Source organism: Oncorhynchus mykiss, chromosome 2 (assembly GCF_057628025.1).
Source record: "Oncorhynchus mykiss isolate SJ-2025 chromosome 2, ASM5762802v1, whole genome shotgun sequence".
Taxonomy (NCBI): Eukaryota; Metazoa; Chordata; class Actinopteri; order Salmoniformes; family Salmonidae; genus Oncorhynchus; species Oncorhynchus mykiss.
The window spans coordinates 53,216,388-53,239,104 of NC_143023.1; the positions used below are offsets into that span (position 1 = coordinate 53,216,388).

Below are 22,717 nucleotides of genomic sequence, written 5' to 3' on the forward strand. Positions count from 1 at the left end.
CTACTCATTCCAGGGTTTTTCTATTTTTGACTATTTTCTACATTGTAGAATAATTGTGAAGACACAAACTATGAAATGACACATGGAATCATGTAGTATCCCAAAAAGTTTTTAAAAATCTAAATTTTATTTTTGACTAGCCTCCCTTTCCCTTGACAGCTTTTGCGCATTCTCTCAACCAGCTTCATGAGGTAGTCACCTGGAATGGATTTCAATTAACAGGCGTGCCTTGTTAAAATGTAATTTCTTTCCTTAATGCGTTTGAGCAAATCAGTTGTGTTATGACAAGGTAGGGGTGGTATACAGAAGATAGCCCATATTAAAAATAAAATATTATTTCACCTTTTATTTGATCAGGTAAGCCAGTTGAGAAAAAAATAATACTGGCGTGCAAAAGAGCAGAAAGACAAACAAATATGGGGATGAGGTAGCTAGTTGGATGGGCTATTTACAGATGTGCTGTGTACAGCTGCAGTGATCCATAAGCTGCTCTGACAGCTGACGTTTAAAGTTAGTGCGTGAGATATGTCTCCCTAACTTGAGTGAATTATTTTTTTTTTCTCAATTTGTCCCAGTCATTGGCAGCAGAGAACTGGAAGGAAAGGCGGCCAAAGAAGGTGTTGCCTTTGGGGATGACCAGTGAAATATACCTGCTGGAGCTACGGGTGGGTGTTGCTATGGTGACCAGTGAGCTGAGATAAGGCGGAGCTTTACCTAGCAAAGACTTATAGATGACCTGGAGCCAGTGGGTTTGGTGACGAATATCTATCGAGGACCAGCCAACGAGAGCTTACAGGTCGCAGTGGTGGGTAGTATATGGGGCTTTGGTGACAAAACTGATGGCACTGTGATAGACTGCATCCAATTTGCTGAGTAGTGTTGGAGGCTATTTTGTAAATGACATCTCTGAAGTCAAGGATCGGTAGGATAGTCAGTTTTACGAGGGTATGTTTGGCAGCATGAGTGCCATATTATGGCAAGAACAGCTCAAATAAGCAAAGAAAAACGACAGTCCATCATTACTTTAAGACATGAAGGTCAGTCAATCCGGTAAATTTCAAGAACTTTGAAAGTTTCTTCAAGTGCAGTTGCAAAAACCATCAAGCGCTACTATTAAACTGGGTCTCATGAGGACCGCCACAGGAAAGGAAGACCCAGAGTTACCTCTGCTGCAGAGGATAAATTCATTAGCGTTACCAGCATCTCAAATTGCAGCCCAAATAAACGCTTCAGAGTTCAAGTAACGGACACATCTCAACATCAACTGTTCAGAGGAGACTGTGTGAATCAGGCTTTCATGGTTAAATTGCTGCAAAGAAACCACTACTAAAGGACACCAATAAGAAGAGACTTGCTTGGGCCAAGAAACACGTGCAATGGACATTAGACTGGTGGAAATATGTCCTTTGGTCTGAGTTCAAATGTAACATTTTTGGTTCCAACCACCGTGTCTTTGTGAGACAGAGTAGGTGAACGGATGATCTTCGCATGTGTAGTTCCCCCTGTGAAGCATGGAGGAGGAGATGTGATGTAGAGGTGCTTTGCTGGTGACACTGTCTGATTTATTTAGAATTCAAGGCACACTTAACCAGTATGGCAACAGCAGCATTCTGCAGTGATACGCCATCCCATCTGGTTTACGCTTAGAGAGACTATAATTTGTTTTTCAACAGGACAATAACCCAACATACCTCCAGGCTGTGTAAGGGCTATTTTACCAAGAAAGATGACCTGTCCTCCACATTCCCCCGACCTCAACCCAATTGAGATGATTTGTATTAGCATCTGAGGTTATTAATCAATAACACAGACCCCAAAGCAAATCAGGGGGAGAAATGTATTTGAGCAGGACAAATCATAGGTGCTATGCTGAAAAGTAGACGCAGTCTTCCCTGTCCTTCAGTATTTCTCCACAGAACAAAGGTCAGGATGCCACTTATAACCCCCCCACCCTAGCCTGGGGTTGGCCAATCAGAAGTCATTGCAGGACAACTTGGCCAATGGCCAAATAACAAGTATCCCACTCCAGACTCAATGTACAGACAAATGAAAATGTGGCCCATGTAGCTCTGTCATGACTGACATCCCACAGATCCTTAACAGATGTTGAACTGAAAACCAACTCTTATTGATTGTTAATCCTTGTCCTCTCATCCCCTGCGTTGTGTATTTATCTTCAAAATATTCTTATTTGGGTTGAGTTGGACCGCAGAGTGAAGGAAAAGCAGGTAACAAGTGCTCCGCATATGTGGGAACTCCTTCAATACTTTTGGAAAAGCATTCCAGCCCTACCATATCACAACACAACTTGATTGGCTCAAATGCATTAAGAAGGAAAGAAATCCCACAAATTAACTTTTAACAAGGTACACCTGTTAATTGAAATGCATTCCAGGTGACTAACTCATGAAGCTGGTTGAGAGAATGCCAAGAGTGTGCAAAGCTGTCATCAAGGCAAAGGATTGCTACTTTGAAGACTCTCAAACACTTTTTTTTGCTTACCACATGATTCAATGTGTTATTTCATAGTTTTGATGTCTTCACTATTCTACAATGTAGAAAATAGTAAAAAATAAAAAACCCTTGAATGAGTAGTTTTTGTCAACTTTTCAGTTTTTTAAATTTATTTAAACATTTCTAAAAACCTGTTTTTGCTATGTCATTATGGGGGTGTTGTGTGTAGATTTGAGGAGGGGGTAACAATTTAATACATTTTTGAATACGGCTGTAATGTAACAATGTTGAAAAAGTCAAGGGGTCTGAATATTTTCAGAATTCACTGTATCTGATTGACATTGCGGTTGCATAAGTGTTCGAAATTAAGGGTGTCCCGCAAACAAATTCTGGGACGTTCAAATCAACTCTGGGACCTTTCTGGGACGATGGTTACAAAGTTCAACAACCGCTGTCAATCCCAAAATGTTAAAACATATGGGACTGATGGAAGAGATCCGAACACTTAGCTTAAAATGTTGATAAACGATTATTTCTTCACATTATAAGCACAAATGTACCAAAATGCAAGTAGCAGGAAAACACTGTTCTGATGCGCACTGCACATGCCAGTGGTTTCAAATGACAGAATAATTTGGAGGGTAGCTCTAAAGATGCATCAACTAGCATGGGTTGCTAATATGGCTATTATTGTGACGTTGGCTGTTAAACATTGACATCCTAAATTATATTTGTGAAATCTGACTGGTGTTTAGCCCATCTCTTATGTAATTAAAAGGAATGTTTTTGGATTCATTTTCTGCTGCCTCCCTCATGTCAGCATCGGTGTGCACATGAGGCTATAGCCAATGCACATATCACCTTTACCATGTGGGACAATTATTTAAGCACATTTTAAAGCAACTATTTTCAAATATTATTCCAATGTTGGCCTTTTTAGAGGTACCTTTTTTTATTTTTTCTGGCTCAGTTGACAGACCCATTCATCTATTTCAGTAGGCCCTGTACTCTTATTTGCCTATTAAATCACTGTTATGCACAAAACAATGAACCATCATTTTGTGTTCTCTCCCAGCTTCATGGTTTGAAAGAGGTGCGTAATTCCAGTCCATATAATAGGCCTACAGTATGCTTAGCCGAATCACTGATACAATTTCTGCCTCAAGGCTCTGCCCCTTTCTTTGTGTGCTGTCGGGAGCAACATTCGGACTGATATAAATTGCTAGTTGGACCATAGGGTGGGGGTATTACAATGAGTTGGGTCCGGGGCTGTTGGAACCGAATCTGTTTTATATTTATAGCTAACTTAACAAGTCACCTAATTAATACAGTGCCTTGCAAAAGTATTCAGACACCATGGATTTGTTCAAATTTGATTTTGTTACGTGGGATAAAAATGGATTTGTCATTTTTTTTGTTAACAATATACACAAAATACTCTATCGAAGTGGAAGAAATATTCTGTCCCGATACATGCAGCATCTATAACATCCCTTAGTCAAGTCAACTACAAAGACCAGGAAGCTTTTCAAAGCCTTTTTTTTTTTAAAAGGGCCGTGATTGGCAACAATAACAAATCAGACATTGACTATCCCTCTATGCATGGTCTAGTTAAATTATGCTGTGCATTGTATTATATCACCCAGATACCTCAAAGATAGTCGTTCTTCTGAACTGAGCTGCAGGACAGGAATGAAACTGCTCAGGGATATTACCATGAGGCCATTGGTGAACTCCATGGTTGTGATGGGACAGAACTGAAGATGGATCAACAACATTGTAGTGACTCCATAATAATGACCTGAATTACAGTGAAAGAAGACCAATCTAAAAAATGCATCTTGTATGCAACGGCACTAAAGTAATACTGGGGGAAAAAAACATGGCAAAGGGATACATGTTTTGGCCTAAATACAAAGCCCTATGTTTGGGGCAAACACAACACATCGCTTAGTAACTGCCACCTTATTTTCAAGCTTGGTGGTGCCTGCACTAAGCTAAGGACCCTGGGACTCTGCTACTGGAGCCTGTACTTTCTAACGGGTAGCTCCGAGGTGGTAAGGGTAGGCAACACATTCGCCACGCTGATCCTCAACACGGAGGCCCCTCCCATGACTGCGTGGTTAAGCAGGGCTCCAACCTGATCACCGACAACGATAACACAGCCTATAGGGAGGAGGTCAGAGAACTGGCAGTGTGGTGGCATGACGACAACTTCTCCCTCAACGTGATCAAGACAAAGGACCTGGTCGTGTACTACAGGAAAAGGAGCACCGAACACACCCCCATTCACATTGACGGGGCTGTAGTGGAGTAGGTTGAGAGCTTCATGTTCCTTGGTCCACATCACCAACAAACTGTCATGGTCCAAACACGCCAAGATAGTCACGAAGAGGAAACGACAATGCCTATTCCCCCTCAGGAGACTGGAAAGCTTTTGCTTGGGTCCTTATCCTCAAAGTTCTATAGCTGCAACATTTGAGATTGAGGGAGGCAGCAGATTTATGAATCTTTATTTTTTAAATAGATTTTATTACCACTTTGACATTAGTGTAGATATTTTACAAAAAAAAGTCCATTTTAATCCCATTTTGTAACACCAATCAATTGAAGAAATCCAAGGGGTCTGAGTACCTTCGAATGGCACTATATGCAATTTGCCAACACCACCGGAGAGAAACGGACATCATTACTAATTACGTTTCCATTTCCCCTTGACTTCATGTGTGCTTTCTTGTCTTTAGGAAAAGGCTGAATTATGTGAACCATGCACGCCGTCTGGCTGATGGGGACTGGACAGGGGCAGATAGTGATGAGGAAGCAGTGGAAGTGGACAGAAAGGAAGAGGAACAGCAGAAGGAGAAGGATGCAGAGGATGATGGGATGGAGATTGAGAGGAAGAAGTTGCCAAAGTACTATGCCAACCAGGTCAGAGCAATATTTCTGACAATGCATTATTTTACCAAGAAGAGAGCACATGACTTGCCAAGGTAGCATTTTCCTTCTGCCAGTATTTATACATCTCATTTGTTTCTGAAATATACACATCCCTTTAAATGAACTGGTTAAAGCAGTTAGGCTGGACAGAAACAGTTTTATGACATAGTACTGATTTTATGATTTGAAAAGGTATTTTACAGAAAATGTAATTGTGTACTAAACTCTGTAATTGAGTCAAAATAAATCACAGGAATCCTAGTAATGTAACTGGAACTAAGGTTTCTCTTCCTGTCCAGCTCATGCTGTCAGAGTGGCTAGTGGACGTCCCTCAGGAACTGGATACTGATTGGCTCATGGTGGTCTGTCCCGTGGGGAAGCGCTCTCTCATCGTCGCCTCCAAGGTAAGGACCAATCAGTGGTTCCCTTACATGTCACATTTGTATTTATTATGTATCTCCATTAGCTGCTGGCAAAAGCTCCTCTTCATGGGGTCCAGCAAAATTAAGGCAGTTATACATTTATTTATTTTCTCCCCAATTTCGATCGAATTATCGGTCGAGTTATTCGGTCGAGTTATGTGTCCTCCAAAAACATGACCTGCCAACCCGCTCTTCATTAACGCCTGTCCCCTTAACCCGGAATCCAGCTGCACCAATGTGTCAGAGGAAACGCCTGTCAACTGACGAGGTCAGCTTGCAGGACCCCGGCCCGCCACAAGGATTCGCTAGAGCGCGATTAGCCAAGTAAAGCCTGCCCCTAACCCGGACGCCGCTGGGCCAATTGTGTGCCGCCCTATGGGTCAGCCGATCACAGCCGGTTGTGATACAGCCCGGGATCAAACCCGGGTCTGTAGTGAAGCCTCTAGCACTGCCAAGCAGTGACTTAGGCCGCTGCGTCACTTGTTAAAAAAACATTACAGTACATTCACAACAGATTTCACAACATATTAAGTGTGTTCCGTAAGGTCCGTATTCTACTACCACATATCTACAACACAAAATGAATGTGTATAGTGCGTATGTTATTGTGTGTTTGTATGCATGTGTCTGTGCCTATGTTTGTGTTGCTTCACAGTCACTGCTGTTCCATGTTTTTGAAATCTAATTTGACTGTTTGCGTGAGTTACTTGCTGTTGAATAGAGTTCAATGTAGTCATGGCTCTATGTAGTACTGAGCGCCTCCATAGTCTGTTCTGGACTTGGACTGTGAAGAGACCTCTGGTTGCATGTCTTGTGGAGTATGGATGGGTGTCCGAGCTGTGCGCCAGTAGTTCAAACAGACAGCTCGGTGCATTCAACATGTAAGTACCTCTCACAAAGTAGTGATGAAGTCAGTCTCTCCTCCACTTTGAGCCAGGAGATATTGACATGCATATTATTGTTAGCTCTCTGTGTACATGCAAGGGCCAGCCGTGCTGCCAAGTTCTGCACCAATTGTAATTTTCCTAAGTCCCTCTTTGTGGCACCTGACCACACAGCTACACAGCTAAACATTAGTCCAGGGGCCACAAAACTGTAGGACTTGCCTTGACAGTGCAGCGCTTAATTATGGACAGACTTCTCCCCATCTTAGCTACTATTGTATCAATATGTTTTGACCATGACAGTTGTGCCGGGATTCATCCAATGGCATTGAGGAGTGTACCACCTCAGTCACCGGCTTTATCAATAAGTGCATCGACGACGTAGTCCCCACAGTGACTACATATACAGTGCCTTGCGAAAGTATTCGGCCCCCTTGAACTTTGCGACCTTTTGCCACATTTCAGGCTTCAAACATAAATATATAAAACTGTATTTTTTTGTGAAGAATCAACAACAAGTGGGACACAATCATGAAGTGGAAAGACATTTATTGGATATTTCAAACTTTTTTTAACAAATCAAAAACTGAAAAATTGGGCGTGCAAAATTATTCAGCCCCCTTAAGTTAATACTTTGTAGCGCCACCTTTTGCTGCGATTACAGCTGTAAGTCGCTTGGGGTATGTCTCTATCAGTTTTGCACATCGAGAGACTGACATTTTTTCCCATTCCTCCTTGCAAAACAGCTCGAGCTCAGTGAGGTTGGATGGAGTGCATTTGTGAACAGCAGTTTTCAGTTCTTTCCACAGATTCTCGATTGGATTCAGGTCTGGACTTTGACTTGGCCATTCTAACACCTGGATATGTTTATTTTTGAACCATTCCATTGTAGATTTTGCTTTATGTTTTGGATCATTGTCTTGTTGGAAGACAAATCTCCGTCCCAGTCTCAGGTCTTTTGCAGACTCCATCAGGTTTTCTTCCAGAATGGTCCTGTATTTGGCTCCATCTTCCCATCAATTTTAACCATCTTCCCTGTCCCTGCTGAAGAAAAGCAGGCCCAAACCATGATGCTGCCACCACCATGTTTGACAGTGGGCATGGTGTGTTCAGGGTGATGAGCTGTGTTGCTTTTACGCCAAACATAACGTTTTGCATTGTTGCCAAAAAGTTCAATTTTGGTTTCTTCTGACCAGAGCACCTTCTTCCACATGTTTGGTGTGTCTCCCAGGTGGCTTGTGGCAAACTTTAACCGACACTTTTTATGGATATCTTTAAGAAATGGCGTTCTTCTTGCCACTCTTCCATAAAGGCCAGATTTGTGCAATATACGACTTATTGTTGTCCTATGGACAGAGTCTCCCACCTCAGCTGTAAATCTCTGCAGTTCATACAGAGCGATCATGGTCCTCTTGGCTGCATCTCTGATCAGTCTTCTCCTTGTATGAGCTGAAAGTTTAGAGGGACGGCCAGGTCTTGGTAGATTTGCAGTGGCCTGATACTCCTTCTATTTCAATATTATTGCTTGCACAGTGCTCCTTGGGATGTTTAAAGCTTGGGAAATCTTTTTGTATCCAAATCCGGCTTTAAACTTCTTCACAACAGTATCTCGGACCTGCCTGGTGTGTTCCTTGTTCTTCATGATGCTCTCTGCGCTTTTAACGGACCTCTGAGACTATCACAGTGCAGGTGCATTTATACGGACACTTGATTACACACAGGTGAAATATCCAATAAATGTCATTCCACTTCATGATTGTGTCCCACTTGTTGTTGATTCTTCACAAAAAAAATACAGTTTTATATCTTTATGTTTGAAGCCTGAAATGTGGCAAAATGTCGCAAAGTTCAAGGGGGCCGAATACTTTCGCAAGGCACTGTATATCCCAACCTGAAGCCATGGATTACAGGCAACATCCGCACCGAGCTAAAGGTTAGAGCTGCCGCTTTAAAAGGAGCAGGACACTAATCCGGACGCTAATCCGGGCACTACAAAACCTCTTGTATTTCCTCTTATAGACTATATTAGGCCCAGCCTTTGGAACTTTTGTTTTCCTAGATATGGCTACTATATTGTGATCACTACATTTCGATGGATTTGGATACTGCTTTCAAATACATTTCTGTAGCATTAGTAAAGATGTGATCAATACATGTTGATGATTTTATTCCTGTGCTATTTTTAACTACCCTGATTCGATAACCTGAACCCGGTTGCACACACTAGTTACAGTTTGAAGCTTTCTCTTGAGTGGGCAGCCTGATGCAAGCCAGTCAATATTTAAATCACCCAAAAAATATACCTCTGTTGATATCACATACATTATCAAGCATTTCACATATGTTATCCAGGTACTGACTGTTAACACTTAGTGGTCTATAGCAGCTTTGTTTTACTTTAAAAAGTCAAAGAAAAGCATGCGTCAATGGGCATGTGTGAAGGCAAGTCGAGACTGCCTGATTTACAAATCACCTTGCATCGGAAATAAATAAAAATCGAAGTTTGTTGGTCACAAACACAGATTTGCACGTTATTGCAGATGCCTGCAATGTGTTTCTAGTTCCCAAAAGTGCAGTAAAACCTAGCAAGAAAATAAAATAAACAATACACATATTATTCTGATGTATTTGGATATATTTTTTTATAGTTGTACGAGCAATGTCAGACCGGAATATATAGTGTGTGTACTAGATTTTATTGGAGGACCAAAAAAGCCAATACCGATTAATCGGAATATTTTTTTAGATATTTTTTGTAATAATGACAATTAGAGCAATACTGAATTAACACTTATTTTAACTTAATATAAAACATCAATAAAATAAATTTAGCCTTAAATAAATAATGAAACATGTTCAATTTGGTTTAAATAATGCAAAAGCAAAGTGTTGGAGAAGAAAGTAATATGTGCTATGTAAAAATGTGTGCCATGTAAGAAAGCTAACATTTAAGTTCCTTGCTCAGAACATGAGAACATATGAAAGTTGGTGGTTCCTTTTAACATGAGACTTCAATATTCCATGATAAGAGATTTTAGGTTGTAGTTTAATATAGTATTTCTAGGACTATTTCTCTCTCTACCATTTGTATTTCATATACCTTTGACTATTGGATGTTCTTATAGGCACTATAGTATTGCCAGTGTAACAGTATAGCTTCCGTCCCTCTCCTCGCCCCTACCTGGGCTCGAACCAGGAACACATCGACAACAGCCACACTCGAAGCATCGTTACCCATCGCTCCACAAAAGCCGCGGCCCTTGCAGCGCAAAGGGAATAACTACTCCAAATCTAAAAGCGAGTGAAGTTTGAAACAGTATTGGCAAACACCCAGCTAACTAGCTAGCCATTTCACATTGGTTACATAAACAGCGCTGTGCTTGCGAAGAGCTGCCGGCAAAACGCAGGAAAGTGCTGTTTGAATGAATGATTACGGGCCTGCTGCTGCTCAGTCAGACTGCTCTATCAAATCAGACTTAATTTTAACATAATAACACACAGAAATACGAGCCTTTGGTCATTAATATGATCGAATCCGGAAACTATCATTTCGAAAACAAAACGTTTGTTTCGGTGAAATACGGAACCGTTCGGCATTTTATCTAACGGGTGGCATTGGAACACAGCAGTAATGGTTGCTGATAATGGGCCTCTGTACGCCTATGTAGATATTCCATAACAAATCTGCTGTTTCCAGCTACAATAGTCATTTACAAAATTTAACAGTGTAGCGTCTACACTATTTCTGATCAATTTGATGTTATTGTAATGGACAAAAAAATGTGCGCTTCTTTTAAAAAAACAAGGAAATTTCTAAGTGACCCCACACTTTTGAAGTTCATTGACTATAGCTCAGCATTCAACACCATAGTACCCTCCAAGCTCATCATTAAGCTCGAGGCCAAAGGTCTGAACACTGCCATGTGTGACTGGGTCCTGGACTTCCTGACGGGCCGCCCCCAGGTGGTGAAGGTAGGAAACAACACCTCCACTTCGCTGATCCTCAATGCTGGGGCCCCACAAGGATGCGTGCTCAGCCCCCTCCTTTACACCCTTCTCACTCATGACTGCGTGGCCACACACGCCTCCAACACAACAGTAGTAGGCCTGATCACCAACAATGACGAGACAGCCTACAGGGAGGAGGTGAGGGCCCCCTGGGAGTGTGGTGCCAGGAAAATAACCTCACCCAACGTCAACAAAACAAAGGAGCTGATCGTTGACTTCAGGAAACAGCAGAGGGAGCACCCCCCAATCCACATATAGATGGGACTGCAGTGAATGTGGAAAGCTTCAAGTTCCTCGGCATACACATCACTGACAAACTGAAATGGTTCACACACAAAGTTTGAAGAATGTGCAGCAGTGTCTCTTCAAACTCAGCAGGCTGAAGAAATTTGGCTTGGTACCTAAAACCCTCACAAATGTTTACAGATGCACAATTGAAAGCATCCTGTTGGGCTGTATCACTGTCTAGTACGACAATTACACCACCCGCAACAGCAGGGCTCTCCAGAGCCTGCATACTACTTCAAATGCAGCTATTTAGTCCTATAGTACATCTGTGATTCGACTTGTAGTCTGTAAAAGGGTCAGAACAGTCTGATTCCTCAGTAGAGTGAATCTCCTCTGTTTGCTTCTCGACACTCTTGGGAAAGAATGAAGTGTACTTCATAGAAGGAACACACATTGCTAGTCTAGTTTGATTTGACTGAAATAACAATGAAAAGGTTCTCACGTCTCTGTTTCCCACCATTTTGAAGGGGTCCACTGCAGCATACACCAAAAGTGGCTACTGTGTGAACCGCTTCCCTTCTCTGTTGCCTGGAGGGAACAGACACAACTCAGCAATGGGAAAAGGTACGTGGGCCTGATCCCATTTCAATCTGTAGCTTCCAGTTCCTCCACCCCGTCAGGGTTCACAGATTTAACTGGACTGGGTGGGGGTTTGGTTTTGTACGTATTGGCTGGTGCAATCAAATTTTCCCTTTTGAAGATTATTAAAGTACTATCTTATCTTATCAATATAGTGATGGCTCCAATTAGACCAATGGGCAAAGCAGAGCATCCACCATTATTACTTAACCTATCCAATACTTTCAGATCTGTGAACACCCAGAGGGTTTGGAGCTAGGAGGGGCTAGGAATCAAAATGGAACCCAAAAAAGACCCATCCCATCTATTCTACCACTGTCCTTGCAAACTGCATCCATGCAAAAAATATATGACCACACATGGTAGTGCTAATGTTCGGTCTGTGTGCAGATTACACCATCCTGGACTGTATCTACAGTGAGGTGGAGCGGACCTACTTCATCCTGGATGTCATGTGTTGGAGGGGCCATCCAGTGTACGACTGTCCAGTAAGCACACACAGATTGATTAGCAGAGCATTGAAGTTCCAGTGGAATTACAGTGCTGTAGTACTAGTGTCTGGGATACAGATGTGCTCTTTTTGCCATGTTGACCAATTCATCAGTCATTTGGGGATTTTAGTGATAGCTTTGTTGATGGTGTTTGTTTTTCCATCAACAGACAGAGTTCCGGTTCTACTGGCTCCAGTCGAAAGTCCAGGAGACGGATGGCATGGCTGACATTGCCAAGAGGAACCCTGTAAGAGCAATACACAATAATAAATATATTGTGTATATAGACCTTTTCAATTTAGTCCAAATGAGGATGATTAGAGGCACACAAAAAAAGTATAAATAAAAAAAGGACCAAAGATGTCACCTCCTTTTCCATGTTTATTTTGATTTGACCATGACCGCCAACACATGCAGTTTCTTTTGGTGTATTAAACTGAAAAAAAGTGTACTCGTGAGATTGTGGAAAGATAGTCATATTGTCATTAGATGATCAATTAACTGTGGCCTGTGTGCTGTCTGACAATATGGTTGTTGCTGTTTTTTTTTCTCCATAGTTCAAGTTTGTGAGTCTTCAAAGCACTGCCTGCTCAACGGAAGCCATTCAGCAAGCACTTGCAACAGAGTACAACTTCAATGTAAGAACAACTACAACTGCATACTACTTCAAATGCAGCTATTTAGTCCTATAGTACATCTGTGATTCTACTTGTAGTCTGTAAAAGGGGCAGAACAGTCTGTGATTCTTCAGTAGAGTGAATCTCCTCTGTTTGCTTCTCGACACTCTTGGGAAAGAATGAAGTCTACTTCATAGAATGAACACACATTGCTAGTCTGGGTTTCCCGGTTCAATGCGCCATCTCTCAACTTATAGCTCCCAATAGAACCTCTCTCAACCTCATTGACTTGTCTAGAGTCTGTTTTGCTGCTCAGCCCACCACCATTGAGGTTAAGTGAGACTGCTCTCTGGGGGCATGATGAGGCAGTTGTAACAAGCCCAAACTGAGTGGATTCTGTGTGTCCTCAGGTGGACGGACTTCTGTTTTACCACCGGCAGACCCACTACACCCCCGGCAGCACCCCTCTGGTGGGCTGGCTGCGGCCCTACATGGTCGTCGATATCCTGGGCATGGAGGTCCTGTTGGGGCCCCTCACCGCCAAGCCCGAGTATGCCGGCCACCAGCTGGCCCAGATCCGGGAGCACAAGAAGACCTCCGACCATGTCCGGCCAGGGGACCTGAACGGCCGCTACGAGCTGGAGCACCTATCCACCCCCGACCAGGAAAAGGGAGATGGCGACGCCGCCACCTCACCCCGCAGCAGACCGCTGAAGGAATCTCGCATGGAGACCTCAGAGAAGAGCACAAGTTAGCTAGCCACTGAAGGCCAACTCAGTTGGCTAGCTGCTAAAGGCTAACTCTGTTCTGCTAACCAATAATATTGTAATGCTTTGCTGCTCGCCATGCCAGAAAGACAAATTACAAAAAACTTCAGACTACGTTGTGGGGAGTTTTTTTTGGACAGTTACATTGCGAGGTATTTAATGAGCGGGAGTTCAATGAAATAGCAAGTTAGTCACTGTGCTTCATTTGGAGCGCCCTGAGTTCAGGCATCGCTTGGTTCACCAGAGCTGTATCCACATTTTCATTACACTGTGCTAGTTAGTGTAATGCAGTGGATTAGACTATGTAAAATGCAAGGGCCCTGTTAAAGAAGCCGGTTTCCAGGACCTAGATTAAACGCATTCCTAGATTAAAAAACACTTTGAATTATATTTTTCCATTGAGAGACCACTGGGGCTGGGCAACTTACTTTAGTGTTGCCGAAATGAACACTGTTCTTCTGCTCATTTTGCCAGGCCTTGTGAATGGACAACTATACGTCATTGCACTTTCAGAGGTTCAATAAATAACACAGTTGGTTACACAGGCCCTTTAGACCTAAATTGACAGCGTCTGTCATGGCCAGATGTGTAACAAATGCAAAAGTTGATTAATCTGATTCTTTTAAGTGTATGTTTATTAAATTGTTTTAATTGACTTTTCAATTTTTGTTCTCAGACTTTTATTCAAGAGGTAAGAATGATTAGGCATTGACCATGGATAGATGAGATGGGAATCATTAAGCTAAATCAAGATGAATTCAGTTATTTTGATTGAAATCTAACATCAACTGCTTAAAAAGCTATAGAGCAGGGGTGTCAAACATACAGCCTGTGAATTTTTAGGGGGGGGGGGGGCGAACTCAATATACTTTAAAATTACTAAAACCAAATCGAAACTGTGTAGAAATTATAATGGACCTACAGTTCCTTCAGAAAGTATTCACACCCCTTAACTTTTTCCAAATGTTGTACGCCTGAATTAAAAATGAATTAAATTGAGATTTATTTTGTCACTGGCCTACACACAATACCCCATATTGTGTGTAGGCCAGCGTAATTATGTTTTTTGATTTTTTTTACAAATTAAATACAAATGAAAAGCTGACGTCTTGAGCCAATAAGTATTCATCCCCATTGTTATGGCAAGCCTAAATAAGTTCAGGAGTAAAATGTGCTTAACAAGTCACACGGACTCACTCTGTGTGCAATAATAGTGTTTTAATATGATTTTGAATGACTACCTAATTTCTGTACCACACGCATATAATTATCTGTGAGGTCCCTCAGTCGAGCAGTGAATTTCAAACACAGATTCAACCACAAAGAACATGGAGGTTTTCCAATGCCTCGCAAATAAGGGCACTTATTGGTACATGAGTAAAAATGGATGTCATAGGAGAACTGAGGATGGATCAACAACATTGTAGTTACTCCACAAGACTAACCTAAATTACAGAGTAAGAAGGAAGCCTGTACAGAATAAGAATATTGCAAAACATGCCACTCGCCATATTTTCAAGCATAGTGGTGGCTGCATCATGTTATGGGTATGCATGCAATCGTTAAGAACTGGGGAGTTTCTGGATAAAAAATAAATGGAACAGAGCTAAAAACCTGGTCTGCTTTCCACCAAATACTGGGAGAAGAATTCACCTTTCAGCAGGACAATCTAAAACGCAAGGCCAAATCTAGACTAGTTGCTTACCAAGAAGATATTGAATGTTGACCACAGTGAAGGGTCCCTTTTACATGGGCTGCAAAGTAGCCATGTAATGTGTGAGTTCCATACCTGTATGGCTGACCGGGATGGTCTATCATACATTTATGATAGACAGGAGACACTACTTAGTCTCAGAGGGGACATCACATCACAGTGGCTACTAGAATTCACCCCTGCTACAGTCACACCCCTTTCACTTCCTCCTATGGCTACGACAGTATAAATCAGCTGTATGATCAGAGTCAATGTAGCAGAAAGAAATACCCACAAAATGTGTTCTGTGGGTGCTAGATTAACTCAGTTCACACAGTGTGCTCTGCTGGCTGTTAAGGTTGATGCGGAGGAGGTGGTGGTCAGTGAGTGTAGTAGAGGCGAGTTTGTAGCACGTGAGCTAGTTGACAGGTGAGTGCTAGACTCTTCCTCAATAAATCCTTCCTCGATTCCTCTCATCGCCTCCTTCTCAAAACCCATTGGAGAAGGTCAGTGGGGAGGAACCTTGTACCTTCTGCTCCAACAAAGTTGTGATACAATACAGGTGAGGAGATAGGATGTGAGTAATCAAGGAAAGAAAAAGTGAGACAAAGCCCAAGTAGCCAGTTAAATCAAAGAGGCAATTGAGGTAATATGTACATGTAGGTAAAGTGACTATGCATCAATAATAAACAGAGTAGCAATTTGGTTAGCTGTTCAGGAGTCTTTTGGCTTGGGGCAGAAGCTGTTAAGAAGCCTTTTGGGCCTAGACTTGGCACTCCGGTACCACTTGTCGTGTGGTAGCAGAGAGAACAGTCGATGACTTGGTTAGCTGGAGTCTTTGGCAATTTTTAAGGCCTTCCTCTGACAACACCTGGTATAGAGGTCCTGGATGGCAGGAAGCTTGGCCCCATTGATATACTGGGCCGTACTCACTACCCTCTGTGGTGCCTTGCGGTCGGAGGCCGAGATGTTGCAATACCAGCCGGTGATGCTATCAGTCAGGATGCCCTCGACGGTGCAGCTGTAGAACTTTTTGAGGATCTGGGGACACATGCCAAGTCTTTTCATTCTCCTGAGGGGGAATAAGCATTGTCGTGCCCTCTTCACGACTGTCTTGGTGTGTTTGGGCCATGACAGTTTGTTGTTGATGTGGACACCAAGGAATTTGAAGCACTCAACCTGCTCCACTACAGCCCCTTCAATGAGAATGGAGGCATGCCAAGCCCTCCTTTACCTCTTAATGATTTTGTTAGAACACACAGAGATCTTTAGGTTTCCAGGGTTCACTTCCACTCCTCCTAAAAAAATCTGTTAAAAGAATAAAAATTTTAAGAACGACAATTAACAATACTGTTAAGACCTATTGCGGTCATTCCCGCAGTGTCAATCCAAGATCATGCTGTTCAAAGTGGCTAGAGGACTCCTTAACGAGAGAAATAATTAAACATGGAAAATGTTAGCTTACAATATTTAAATCGAGCTGCTTCATCATTCTTCACACACATACTGATCATCATGACTTGCTTACAATTGACAATTTTGATATGCTCATTTCAGTTGTATTATTTGTCCTTCCTCTTTGAGATGGCGTCCAGACAGGCTACTTTAGGAAATGTTATATTTGTCCTATAAAATAATGTAGCAAGAAAAATTAAGGGGGAGATGGGACAGCTATAGTACTACTAAAGAAGTTGGTTATGTCATTATTATCCCAGCATGTGCCTTATTCCAGAGGATGATTTGCCTAGGATTCGTTTTTCCAAACCCCCCCCCCCTGTAACTATATATATATATATATATATATATATATATTAAAATTCAATTGAGTCTATGACGTGGTTTTTCATTCTCGGCATGAAGATATTTCATGTTTAGACGATAAAAGGCTACACCAATCATTCGTGCTTGGCTGCCAAATGTATAGGTGTCCCCTTAGGCATAATACTTAAATTGAGTACATGTGATCATAATCATTATTTTAGCAATCTACATCCCTCCTAGCAAGGTTATTATAATTGTGGTTTTATATTTGTTGTATTTCTATTAATTTCAATTCGTTTACAGACATAATTTACTAGTTTGTTGTATAAGCATTTCTATTTCCTTTTTATATGAATTAGTTTCAGTTTGTGTTAAATAGTTTATTTTTGTTGTGTTTTTTGGGATGCCACTTCTTGTAAATGGGGGCAGTAATACATAAGGTGATGGGTCAGGTCATAGGTTTGGTTTAAATGATAAAGTAAAATTCAATGTGATTTGGAATTAAAAGGAATAGTGCCGAAACTGATCCAACAATATGGCGCAAGGAAACTCTTTGCCCATCTTCACGCCAATTCAACTTGAACTTTGGTAGTACATGTAAGAATAATGAAGTTAGCTACCGCCCCTGTTAGCTAGTGAGATCTAGTGTTAGTGATGCACAAGCTAGGCCTATTTGAAACAGAACAGAATTCGTGATGTTTTTTTTTTTTGTTTCAGTATAGTTTTAGTTTTTCAAACGGGTTTGTTAATTATTTTATTTAACTTCATTTTACTATAATAACCGTGCCTCCTAGCTGTTGGACAGCGTATTTGCACTTGATATGAATTTATGGATGAGAAAGTGAACTTGCCATTTAAAAAAAGGAGCAAAGTGGGGAAATCGGGGATTCACTGCCTTGAGATTTGTTGCCTACGTCGTCAGCCAGGGTTTCATTAAATAGGCCTAGGCACTGCGCTTTTTTATTGCACGTAATTAAACTGACGCATTTGGTGATGTTCAACTTCAATTAATTTGCACAAAACATGCATCAGACCAAATTATTTTTTGTTGGTCTCTGGCTTGCATAACACAGATTGTGGTTGCCTAAATTCAGTAGTAGCATCTTGCTTTTGCTTGCTGGGTACGAAATAGACTACAGTTTTCACAATGAACTGGGGGGAGTGGGGGGAGTTTGTACGGCCAGAGCTTCTCTGCTGTGATCACATTGGCTGGTGGTAAAACATTCAATAAACGGGAATCCTCTGTTCTTCCCGCACCCAATGTTTATGTTTACAATTAAATGTATTACGTCATAATGGAAACATTCTAACATTAGGCAATCAAATGTATGAATTAAGTTATACAATTTTCCCACAAGTCTAATTTGCATAAAACATTGTGATTGGCTGATAGCTGTGAGGTTTATCAATCAGGATCAAATCCTCTGATCTCTTTGAGCTCAATAATAGAATGTTCATATTTGAAGATTGATTTGCCAAAGAGACTGCCTTTCGGCAATCAAATGTATTTATAGAGCCTTTTCAGCAGATGTCAAAGTGCTTATACTGAAACCCAGCCTAAAACCTAAAAGAACAAGCAATGCTGATGTAGAAGCACAGTGGCTAGGAAAAACTCCCTAGAAAGGCAGGAACCTAGGAAGAAACCTAGAGAGGAACCAGGCTCTGAGTGGTGGCCAGTCCTCTTCTGGCTGTACCGGGTGGAGATTATAAGAGTACATGGCCATTAAGGCCAGATCATTCTTCAAGATCTTCAGACGTTCATAGATGACCAGAAGGGTCAAATAATAATCCCAGTGGTTGTAGAGGGTGCAACAGGTCAGCACCTCAGGAATAAATGTCAGTTGGCTTTTCATAGTCGAGCATTCAGAGGTTGAGACAGCAGGTGCATTAGAGCAGGAGAGGGAGGGAGAGGGTCAAAAACAGCCAGGAGTCGTCAGGCCAGGTAGTCCTGAGGCATGGTCCTAGGGCTCAGGTCCTCCGGGAGGGGAGAGATGGGAGAATTAGAGGGAGCATACTAAAGTTCACACAGGACACCAGATAAGACAAGAGAATTACACCAGATAGGACAGAATGACCCTAGCCACCGGCACATAGACTATTGCAGTATAGATACTGGAGAATGAGACAGGGGGGTAGCGGGGGACACTGTGGGCCCCGTCTGACGATTCCCCCCGTACAGGGTTAACCAGGTAGGATATAAACCATGCCCACTTTGCCAAAGCATAGCCCCACACCACTAGAGGGATGTCAACAGACCACCAACTTACTACCCTGAGCGAAGGCTGAGTATAGCCCACGAAGACCTCCCCGACTGCACGAGCTCGAGGGGGCGCAAAACCGGACAGGAAGACCACGTCAGTGACTCAACCCACTCATATCAAGTATAGCAAAAAAAGCCTGACACGACGTGACCCACCCCTCCTAGGGAGAGAACTAGTGGGAGAGAACTAGTGAGCCAGCCCCTGTAATAGGGTTAGAGGCAGATAATCGCAGTGGAGAGAGGGTAGCCGGCCAGGCACAGACAGCCAGGGAGGTTTGTCACTCCAGTGCCTTGCCGTTCACCTTCGCACCCCTGGGCCAGACTACACTCAATCATAGGACCTATTGAAGAGATGAGTCTTCAGTAAAGACTTAAAAGTCGAGACAGGAGTGGAATGTAATAGGAACACCTTCCTAATATTGAGTTGCATGCATCTTTCGTACTGTCAGCAGTGAGCGTCTGAGTAAGGCTGCAGAGGTTGTGTTCCCAGTCTCACCACACGTAGATAGGCACACACCTCCTTCCTGTTGACAGGCTCTTTCCACACAACTCAACTCTGTCCCCCACAGTTACTCAAATGTCACCATGCATACTGGGGCGTCAGAGGGAAGATGCTAATTAAGCCATTTTGTCTTAATGAAATTAGTCACGTTCCAGAGCTGTCTATATGACTGTTTTCCACAACACAAAATGTGGTCTTCAACGAGGTGCAGAGGGCCACAGTGAAAATTGGTTATATATTTCCTTGATGTCAATTTGCAAAAAATATTTACTAACTGGACAGTCAAGAAACTGTATGAATATACAGTGCCTTCAGAAAGTATTCATACTCTGACTTATTCCACATTTTGTTGTTACAGCCTTAATTCAAAATGTATAAAAAATATTTAAAAAATAAGTCTCACCCAAGCTACACAATACATCATAATGACAAAGTGAAAACATGTTTAGACATTTTTGCAAAATTATAGAAAATGAAATACAGAAATCTCTTTTACAGTATTCACACCCACGAGTCAATACATGTCAGAATCACATTTGGCAGCGATACAGACGTGAGTCTTTCTGTGTAATTCTCTTAGCACTTTGCACACCGGAATTATACAATATTTGCACATTATTATTTTCAAAATTCCTCAAGAGCTGTCAAATTGGTTGTTGATCATTGCTAGACAATCATTTTCAAGTCTTACTATAGATTTCCAAGCAAATTTAAGTCAAAACTGTAAATCGGCCACCAGGGTATTTTTCTCTTGCCTCCACTATCCATGCTGTACCCTCTTGGTTCCATTGTTTACAATGGATATGAGATTATTTGGCATGCATTCCCAATACAGACATATGTTGGGATTAGTATTGGCCTTGTGGGAATGTCCAATGCACTTGTACATGTGGCATGTCATTTCTATACTGAAACGAGATTAGCAAATCCTCACACATTGTTTACAATCTGTTCAGATGTTTTCTCCATTTGAAATTATACTATTTGAAATAGGAAAAGCACTCCTCGATCTGAATTTGTGAGTGGGAATAATTTTTCTAATAATTTGAAAGAAAACCAAAAGCTGACACTTTTTTTCATTAGACAATTAATGAAGTTGACCATTTTTAAGGATACCAAATTTGACTTTTACAGCTACTGTACATGCCGTCATGAAATGGATTAGTGCAAACCCTGCTAATGAAGGTAGGCTTTAAGGATGACATGCACAGGAGAGCGAGATCATTACCAAATACCACTATCATGAGGGTGTGCAGAAAGGAATATTTTAACATTCATTTGATTTTATTTAAAAATGTATGTTGCTTGAAATTAAGTTGCAATTCGTTCGCTTCATTTTCTGTGTCATCCTGGTGTAATTATATGCAGTTCAACATTATCACCACAAGGTGCCAGCGCTAGCATTTTTGTATTATAATCTAGTTTTACTACATGGAAACAAACTTCTAGCTAGTTCTTGTAACGTGAGGTTGGAAATACATGCCAATAGCTAGTTCATTAATACTACAGTATGTTTCTTATTTGAAACTAAATTGACAATACACCTGGTAAAATATACTTGCGTTTTGGAGAAAGCAGATGAAGAGCTAGGAGAGATTGGTGAGGGGGAGAGAGGGATTGATAGCTAGCGGCAGAAATAACCCCACTAACTTTTGATATGAACAATGTGGCCATCAAACATTGGACTCATATTTAGCTACATTTAGTTTAGTTATATTGTTGGCTGTTGTGAGAGATTCATCTATCTAGCTGGCTAACAAGGTCAATGTATCTTTCTCTACCTTCACAGTACCTCTTGTGGTTATTTGCTGTGCTAGCCAAATGTAACTAATACCACCAGAGCAAACGGATAATTGTTGTCTGATTTTGTTTAGTGGATCTGGTAACAGCACGTACAGTACCAGTCAAAAGTTTGGACACCTACTCATTCAAGGGTTTAAAAAAAATATATATATATGTTCTACATTGTAAAATAATACTGAAGACATCAAAACTATGAAATAACACATAAGGAATCGTGTAGTAACCAAAAAAGTGTTAAACAAATCTAAATAGATTTTAGATTCTTCAAAGTAGCCACCCTTCGCCATGATGACAGTTTTGCACGCTTATGGCATTCTCTCAACCAGCTTCACCAGGAATGCTTTTCCAACAATCTTGAAGGAGTTACCACATATGCTGAGCACTTGTTGGCTGTTTTTCCTTCACTCTGCGGTCCATCTCATCCCAAACCATCTCAATTGGGTTGAGGTCGGGTGATTGTGGAGGCCAGGTCATCTGATCAAACACTCCATCTCTCTCCTTCTTGATCAAATAGCCCTTATACAGCCTGTAGGTGTGTTGGGTTATTGTCCTGTTGAAAAACAAATGATAGACCCACTAAGCGTAAGCCAGATGGGATGGCGTATCGCTGCAGAATGTTGTGGTAGCCATGCTAGTTAAGTGTGCCTTGAACTCTAAATAAATCAAAGACAGTGTCACCAGCAAAGCACCACCACACCATTACACCTCCTACTCCATGCTTCACAGTGGGAACCACACATGCGGATATCATCCGTTCCCCTACTCTGCGCCTCACAAAGACAGTGGTTGGAACCAAAAATGTCAAATTTGGACTCATCAGACCAAAATACAGATTTCCACTGGTCTAATGTCCATTGCTCGTGTTTCTTGGCCCAAGCAAGTCTTTTCTTATTATTGGTGTCCTTTATGTATGGTTTCTTTGCAGCAATTCGACCATGAAGGCCTGATTCACCTCTGAACAGTCTCCGCTGAACAATTGATGTTGAGATGGGTCTGTTACTTGAACTCTGTGAAGCATTTATTTGTGCTGCAATTTTTGAGGCTGTTAACTCAAATGAACTTATCCTCTGCAGCAGAGGTAACTCTGGGTCTTCCTTTCCTGTGGCAGTCCTTGTGAGAGCCAGGTTCATCATAGCGCTTGATGGTTTTTAAAACTGCAATTGAACATTTCCACTGACTGACCATGTCTTAAAGTAATGATGTCTTAAAGTATTTTCTCTTTGCTTATTAGAGCTGTTCTTGCCATAATAT

At 41.6% G+C, this 22,717-nt stretch overlaps 1 protein-coding gene across 3 annotated transcripts in view; it reads left to right on the top strand.

The window, feature by feature from the left end:
- The window catches only part of snupn (snurportin 1), a 33,896-nt gene extending 19,786 nt beyond the window's left edge, over positions 1-14,110 (top strand). For all 3 annotated transcript variants that reach the window (XM_021564755.3, XM_021564748.3, XM_090201775.1), the window contains exons 3-9: positions 5,199-5,382; positions 5,691-5,795; positions 11,461-11,557; positions 11,963-12,060; positions 12,233-12,310; positions 12,621-12,701; positions 13,091-14,110. In XM_021564755.3, coding sequence (XP_021420430.3) covers positions 5,199-5,382; positions 5,691-5,795; positions 11,461-11,557; positions 11,963-12,060; positions 12,233-12,310; positions 12,621-12,701; positions 13,091-13,435 — 988 coding nt within the window. In that variant the 3' untranslated portion in view covers positions 13,436-14,110. The remainder of the gene's footprint in view (positions 1-5,198; positions 5,383-5,690; positions 5,796-11,460; positions 11,558-11,962; positions 12,061-12,232; positions 12,311-12,620; positions 12,702-13,090) is intronic.
- The last annotated feature ends 8,607 nt before the right edge of the window (positions 14,111-22,717 follow it).